Source organism: Saccostrea echinata, unplaced genomic scaffold (assembly GCF_033153115.1).
Source record: "Saccostrea echinata isolate AGI-Se365-2 ecotype Australia unplaced genomic scaffold, CSIRO_AGI_Sech_v1 ptg000033l, whole genome shotgun sequence".
In the NCBI taxonomy this organism is placed as follows: Eukaryota; Metazoa; Mollusca; class Bivalvia; order Ostreida; family Ostreidae; genus Saccostrea; species Saccostrea echinata.
In genome coordinates, this window is record NW_026889782.1 from 26271007 (window position 1) to 26279913 (window position 8907).

Genomic DNA, 8907 nt, shown 5'->3' on the forward strand with positions numbered 1-8907 from the left:
ACCTTCACTAATGTCTTCAGGGTCTTTAGACACAACTTCAATCTATTCAGTGCGAAAGGATCCGATGACCCCTATTAGAGAAATACCGACATCTTACGAACGAACGTAACCAAAAAAGGGGATCGTTCATTGTATTCACAGTTGCATAATTGAATTCTTCAATGTTATCGAGATTTCAAAAGATAAAATCCCCGCAGGATACCTCAAAACTACTTCTTGTCGTAGTCGCTACCATGACGCTACAATACATTTCAATGGACATTTAAACGAGCGAAGGGGTTCCGAAAAGGGAAATGCAGGGAAAATGAAAAATGTCTTATTAGAGAAATACCGACATCTTACGAACGAACGCAACAAGAAAAAGGGACCGTTCATTGAATTCAGAGTTGTATAATTCATATCGTCAATATTATTTAGATTTCAATAGATAATATTCAAGTAAGATACCTCAAAACTACTTCTCGTCGTGACCGTGAGGCTACATTATTTAAACCAACGAAAGGGTTCCAACAAGGTTAATAAAAATATCCTATTTTGAAGTATTCGCTTATGTAAAGAAGGAGAGGTAAAAGAAAAAAAAATTCTTAAAATGATGGACTTCCTATTCATGCCACTGGCTTTACTTTGTAGATGTTATTTTAAAAATTACAATTAAAACACGTTATAACCAATAAGATTTTTTTAACTGGTTATTTTATGCTAAACTTGATATTTTTTAAAATACATATTTCCATATAGATATTATAATGAAGTGCAGCCGCCAGATAAATACAGTATAAGAACTTGTAAAAAACAGTGAAAGGGGCCCACCCTACCTACCTCATGAAGTTACTTTCTTTAATGCATACAAAATGGAAAATGTGTTTTTGACCTATTGCATATGCATACATAGCCCATTTTTACTTTTTAAGCACCATAGTATACATATGAAAACTAAGCCTAGACACACACACCCCTCCCACACATCCACCTATACACGCCCGCTAAAGAAAAATTATACGTTTTTCGAAATAGTGCCATCTTTTTTAATATTTCTTTTTTTTTTTTTTTTTTTTTTTTTTTTTTTTTTTTTACGTTTTTTGCGTTTGATTACTGAAATTTTGAAAACAATGCTAACTCATTGCATACAATATTGATTTTTCAATATGCTTCTCTCTCTCCCTCTTAAAGTCATGATGTATACTCTTTATATTTACTCAATACAAAGGGGTAGCAACACTCCTCCTGTATTGATGATGTTAAGACATATTTAAAAAAAAATTCACACTACAGCAGAGCTATCGAATCAGCGTGTCGTTTTGACAGTCCTACGCACAGTTCAACAATCGGGGCTAGTTGCCATCTTGGGTGCCTGTAGAGGGAACCTATTACTTGATACGTTTTCAGTTCCTTGATAACATGCTCTACATACACACGTCTCTGTCTGTGTAGCAGATTAAACTTTCGGCGCTTACGCTGTTCATTAGGTGGTCTCCGAATAATGTCCGTAGATTTATATGGCGTTACTAATGGATGTTCGTTGGGATAAATTCCATCCGCTAGAAAATAACATTCGCCAGGGAAATCTAGTTGTTGTCCTGGACCAATAGGTCCAATCTGCTGGTATGTACCAGCATCGTTTTCATGACCAAGAAAACCAGAATGAACATATCTGATATTCTTCTTGTTGTCGATTATCACCTGAAATGCGTAGAATATATATATATATATATATATATATATATATATATATATATATATATATATATATATATATATATATATATATTTATATATATTTATATTTATATATATAAATTGTTTTTATGGAATCGATCTGAAAAGGGTGGACATTTTCAGAAAAGTCGAAAGGGCAGGAAAGAAGCTTATACGCATACCCCCACCCCTCCCACTCCCGGGGCCCCCAGAATCTTTCAAAAACCAATTGCAGAATCATTGCTTATATATGTATATACACTATTGTGTGTTATATATTGGAGCAGGTAAATAGCAGAGATATATTTTCTGTACACACAATGTTGAGCAAACTGGTGAAGTTTGGGAAAAATTGCGAAACAAATGGTCATTCAAATAAGTATGTAATTTTACATTTCATTTCGACGTATCTAATGCCTTGCTAAGAACACTTGTTAACTTTATTTATTTATTTATGAAATTTAAACCTACAAGCATTTCAATTTCAATTTTTTCAGGGATACAAGATAGATAAAAAAATCAAAGAAAATTTAGGTTACGAGGCTAAGAGTGTGGGACACCTGTATACTCCGAAACGAAATCGAAACGAAACCAACGAAATAAATCATACGGTGCGAAACAAAACCAAAACTGAAACCAAGCGAGACTAAGTCAGCTTAATGATAGGAAGGAGGGTGCCCGGTATAATCATTAGGCTAGGATCTACAGATTTTCCGAATTCAAAGCTTATCAAAACGAAATCTACATTGATGATGTGTCAGCGATCATATATTAAAATACTATAAAACATAGCATATAAGGTTTCATTTACTTCATTACAGTTTTTGTACACACATACAAAATAAACTTACTTCTAAAATCCAAATGAAATCATTAGTTTTATTTATTCTTATGCTTTCATAATTTATTAACTATAATTAAATGAGATACCACATGTGGCTGAAAACGTTTAAGAGTCAGGTTTTATATATCTGCAATGCAAGAAAAACTAAATATAAAATAAGTTTGAAAATAACGAGGTCAATTAAAGCAATTAAGTAGATGTGCGATGAAAAACTTCCTATACTTCAGGCAGGTAGTATGGAAGGGGGACTTTTCCCCACACATAAATTTTTACTAAACCCTGTTACTTTTTATCTCCTCAAAGATTTTTCAGGTATGTTGTCTTTCAAAAATGTAGAATGCAAACAAGGGATGTTTGTGAAATACTTACCCCCCCCCCAAGTCCAAGGGGCATAACTCTTTCAAAAATTGCTCAATCGTACCCGAAAAAGAACTTGACTTAGATATTTTTATGATAAATCTGTATATAAAGTTTCATTTCAGTATGTGCAACCTCTGCGAAGAAAATGAACGGAAATTGTTGGTGGACCGACAGACAGACCAACCGACAGACAGGCATCAGCAAAGCAATATGCCCTCCTTTCTTCGAAGGGTGGGGGGGGGGATAAAAATATTATCAGCATTAAATAAATGCTTTAACTACGATATGACACGCTAAGTTGACAAATTTAACATTCATTCGAAAATTTTATGAACATATGTTTTCTTTCCCTACACATCCCAATATTTGGCTCTTTTTCAACATATGTAAATTTTATTATTTCTTCATTTAAGTTTCAAATGTTTAAGTTAAATTTAAATGTCAGATAATTCATTAGTAAAAGAATACATTTTCTTTCTAATTTTTGTTTTTCCATAATAAGTTTATTTTAATTGATTTGTATTAATATGTAATTACTAATAATGCATATTTATTTCCGTTCTAATACTGTTACTCTGTTAATGGGAATTAACTCTGTTACCTTCAGCACAATTAGAACTCTTTTGTGTAGGGAGAGTTCTCATTCTCTATCCAGAGTTGTCGTTCCCGCAACGCTCCCATATACAGTTTGCAAAATTCTTGGAAAAATTGTAAAATTGTGAAAAATTATATTTAAAAAAGTTTTTAACATAATATTTATCAGTAAAAAGGACTTATTTTTAATTTATCGTCACCTTAAAGGATTTTTTTTCTAAGGTTTTAATTTTAACTCTGTAAAATACCCCCGGTAGTTCCTTAGTAACCAAGAAAATAAATCGTTTTAAGGGATGACAGTTTTAAAATAAATGATAAATTATAATCTTTATTGATAGTTACATTAATTTATTATGATGTTAAATTTGAATACTCACCTTTTAAACTGCGTTGTACAACGAGCCTTGACAGAGGTGTTGGGAGCATATGCGGAAGACAACTCTGGATAGAATCCAGAGTTGTCTGCCGCTACGCTCCCAACGGGCGGGAACGACAACTCTGGGTAGAGAAATGTAGAGATGATTCGCAAAAATCCTTTCTTAAAACTGTGCAAGCACAGCGGCCAGTAACACACTATGTTTAATGGGCCAGTGACACACTATGTTTGATTTTACGTAATTCCTTTTAAAAGGATTTGTCTTCTGTCTTTATCTGTTTGTATACTTTGTAAATCAACGATGGTCTCATTTTTAAAGTAATTTATTTCATAATGTGAAATGAGACTAGGTTGTTTTTATTATAAATATAGCTTTCATGCGATCGTCAATAAATACGTAAAATTATTTTCCCCTTTTTTGCTTCTTTAAGCATCTCGAATCAAACATATTTAGGATTGTTTAATAAAGCAGAAATTGTCACCATTAAGCAGGCATGAAGTATCATTTGGGAGGCCTGCCCTCCTATCTTTTTCCAAACATAAGATTCTACTATTGAAAATATTCATTGAAAGGCTGGTCTCCCACTTTTTGTTGTAGCATAGTTAAATCACGGAAAATTTTGTAATGTAATGATAAAATAGGTTTTGAAAGAAAGTTGAAACATATCTTCCCCTCCAAACACACCCACCCACCCACACCCACACACTCACAATATTATTTTCGAGTTTGGACCCCCCTTTTTTTCTTCTAAAAATTTTAAGTTTTCCAGATATGTCTTTTTTCTGGTTGTCCCCTTTCAAAACAAGAATACTTGCCTGATGGAACAGGTTTATATTAATACCAAAAACATAACCAAATCGAATGAAGTGTTCGTTGCGTTTATTTTTGTTTATTTGAATTTCGTTAGGTTTCGTTTCATTTCGTTAAATGCAGTTCACGGGTATCCAAGATCGTGAGGTTTTGAGGGATTTAAGGAAGAGTAATTTTGCTGACGCTTGCAGTGCAATTTGTAGTAACCTCGACATTGACAACTAGGGGCACTGAGTACTGATAAATATGTTATTTACATATATTTAATACCTGAGTGTGGATGCAATGGTACTTTCTGTGACCACTGTAGAATTCAGCTTGATTCTCGGTATTTGGCATTAATATCTCATGTGAAGTTCCATCTATACAACCAATAACATTAGGCATTTCTGGCCAATTCCCACAGAAACTCCTCCACTCTCGTAGAGATGGCCAAGAAATCACAGGATGGACAATTTCCCATAACAAGACCCAGTATGTATTAATAATTCGTCCCACTGTGGTAAGACTTATCCCAAATGCCAAAGAAAGAACAGTGTAGGTGGGGTATTGTCTGAGCCAAACTAAGGTCATTAAAACTCTGTTTGTTAGGGATAGTTTGTCTATTCCAAATCTCTTATCTGGGACCCTCTGCGAAACTTCTTCAACAAGTTCGTTGAAAGATCGAAAGTTCTCTCCAGATAAAATCCAGAACTCGAACGGTCTTGATATCAGACTACCATACACATCCTTACAAACAAATATTCCGTTTAACTCATTTTCCAACATCCTTGTTCGAATATTAAACAAATAGTGCGGCAAAGGCCTTCTGGTCAGTCTACTGAATGTTTGATAAAGGTTCATCAAAAACAAAATTCCAAAATTTTGCTCAAATTGCAAAAGCGGCAAAGGAGGAAATAAACCTAACTTATAACGCCAATACTGAAATAAAATGATCCAGAATTTTTTTTCTTGAGCATTCATTTCGTCAAATACAAGTCCAATTCAAGGTCGTTTTATTTCCAACACTGAGCACATACAATGAAGCGCATTGAAGTGATAAAATTGTTCGTTTGAGTGGAAAGTTTGGGTGTTCCTTATCGAACATCAATTGCTACATGGTGACACGCCCATTTCTTTAGAAACGAGAAAGAAATATCCGTCGGTATGCTTTAGGACACCCCATTCTCTGCGACTTGCAACATGAGTTACACCGAAATAGAGATTTTATAAAGTTAGAAGAGAGATTTAGAGACCCCACTTCTGTAAAACACGTATTGCAACGAATTTGTACATAATTATGAATTTATCATGTTTACTAAAGTTACCACAACGCATGTATCGGTCGAACACGCGTTTACTCGGTGTTTATCTAGACTGTCAATTTGATTGGCTATTCTATTTATAGAAAAGCTGTTCTACAGGTATTCGAATGAACCATTTGACCGCTGTTTTCCTTTCTAAAGAAGTGGGCATGTCATTATGTGACAATCAACGTTCTAAAGAAAGCTCAAAACGTTCTATTCAAATGGAAAATTTTACCATTCAATGCGCTTCATTGTACAATATCCACTCAATAGAAATACGAACTTGGTAAAAAAATTTCTTTTCATGATAGTCGAGTCTACTTACATATAGTTCTTAGGGGAGATAGCCTATGAATAAAGGACCTTTATTGAATAAGTGAGTAGCATTAAAACTTGCTGCTTACGGGTTTACCTATAAATTTTGAATCCATTGAATTAAAACTATAAAAACCTTTCAAAAATTAGCATAATTGTAATTCTTATATTTTATCCAAGTCTTATGCAAATGTGAATTTTTGAAATATACATGTACATGTATCAATAAATACCCGTTTGGAACCTCCTTGGCAACACTAGATTAGATTATAACATGTGTTTCAGATCCACATTTTGAGGTATCCGAGGGGAATAAGTACACAGTATATGTCAATACCCCAATATATAAAGTGGAACCATCCGTGGTGTTTTAAAAGAGTTCCTTTAGAAATATAACAATAAGAATTTTGTTAAAACACAATAGAGTTACCTGGCATGGAGAAACGAAGCCACGTGGAGGTATCCACACAAGAACAAATTCTGATTTTAAGAAGTTATTCAAAAAATAGAAGTAATTGGCCTAAAATATACAAAGAAGTAAAAACCGCGGTACAGGAAAATTTACCAGCCAAGGTTCAGGTTTTGTATGCAGAGAAACCTTACGATAAAATTAAAAGAAGAATGGCGGACCAGGTCCAGAAACTCACACACAAAAGCGGGGGGTTTATCGTAAATGAAGAATTAAAATCTCTTGTTATGTCCATAAAAGGAAATGACTCAAGGTACAGCACGAAAGAACACCCCAATGAAAGAAAAAGAAAGGTAAGTACATGTATTCCAAATGTCTTCATATCAATACATGTTCACATAGCAGTCGAAACCGGGGGGGGGGGGGGGGCTAGGGGGGCTTAGCCTCCTCCCATTTTTTGCAAAGATAGACATAATATAGGCATTGAAATTGGGGATTAGTCCCCAAACGTTTTTTTATTGGTTTAGCCCCCTTTCAGTTAGCCCCCTTTAAATTTGCTTCCGATGCCTACCGATCAAGTGATGCGGTCTGTACAGACTCGCTTTAGCTTAATTTGTATTATCTACAGGTATACACCACCGTTTTACTAGAAAAAAATACATAGTTTTTTTACTGTCCTCCGCAAATCCATGCATTTGTTATTATATATCTAACTTGAATATATAATTCTTTTAGTTTCAGAATACAAGAAATGTTGCAAGCAATCGGCGACAAGATGTAGATGGAGGGGCGCCACAATCTTCTAGATCCGCCCCAGCTGCAACTGTAAGGGCGACGCCACTTGGGACAGAAAGACCGCCACTAAGGAGACCTGCGCCTGCTGCAGCCGAAGGGGAAGCGCCACTGGGGTCAGAAAGACCGCCACTAAGAAGACCTGCCCCTGCTACAGCTGGAGGGGCGGCGCCACTGGGGGAAGGAAGACCTCCACTAAGAGGACCTGCCCCTGCTACAGCTGAAGGTGCGGCGCCACCTGGGGCAGGAAGATGGCCACTAGGAGGACCTGCCCCTGGTACAGCTGAAGGTGCGGCGCCACTGGAGACAGGAAGACCACCACTAAGAGGACCTGCCCCTGCTATAGCTGAAGGTGCGGCGCCACCTGGGGCAGGAAGACCGCCACTAAGAGGACCCGCCCCTGCTGCAGCTGAAGGTGCAGCGCCACCTGGGGCAGGAAGACCGCCACTAAGAGGACCCACCCCTGCTGCAGCTGAAGGTGCAGCGCCACCTGGGGCAGGAAAACCGCCACTAAGAGGACCTGCCCCTGCTGCTGTTGAAGTTGATGAAGGTGAGGTCAATCGCCGCAGAGCGATTCCGCTTGATAGCGATGACGACTCGGATCAGGAAGAGCCGCCTAAAAAGAAGACAACTTCTGAGCTTGCAAGGGAAGCCTATGAAGTGTACTTGTCATCCGCAGAAAGGTCAAGGCGTCTTGAAAGGAAAATGGAACAATGCATGGATAAATTTTTGTCCATGTAATATCCGCTATGCATAATTACTTTAATTTAATTATTTGTTACGAAAACAATAAAAGGCTTTTATTGTTTATCTGAAATAATAATAATGTGTTAAGAATTATGTCATCATATTAAAAGATTTTTTGTTTTTGTTTTTATGCAATAATTAATATTCAGGAAAATGGTGTTCTACGTATGGCTACTATGTTCAGTGATATTTATGTATAACAATATACACGTAAATGAATACCCATTCAAATGAAAGTTCAGAATAAAAGAGAATTTTACTTAATTTAAAAAAAGTTACAAATTATTTGTAGAAGGTATAACTGAGAACTTAGTGCTTAATTATCAAAACTCGTAGGAAGCCGAAACTTTATTCCTATGTAAACAAAATTGACCTTCAATTGTGGCCTCAGCCTACCCCGGGGCTTATGTTTTGAACAATCTCTGAAATTTTATATATATATATATATATATATATATATATATATATATATATATATATATATATATATATATATATATATATATATATATATTAGGGATGGCAACGAATATTCGAACATTCGAATATTCATTCGATGAGTTGATATTCGAATATGAATTTAAGATTCGAATATTCGGTGTTTTTCAGATTTCATAAAAAGAAGTACTGTGATTAATAAATTTTGATTAGAACAGTGCTGGAATTATCCCTGTTTAA

The 8907-nt window shown here is 35.5% G+C and overlaps 1 protein-coding gene across 1 annotated transcript; it reads left to right on the forward strand.

Moving 5' to 3' along the window:
- The first annotated feature begins 5108 nt into the window (after positions 1-5108).
- LOC133198332 (tropomyosin-1, isoforms 33/34-like) lies at positions 5109-8223 on the forward strand. Its single transcript, XM_061334437.1, has 3 exons — positions 5109-5154; positions 6706-7043; positions 7426-8223. Exons 1-3 carry the CDS (start codon positions 5109-5111, stop codon positions 8221-8223), a joined length of 1182 nt encoding a protein of 393 aa, XP_061190421.1.
- The last annotated feature ends 684 nt before the right edge of the window (positions 8224-8907 follow it).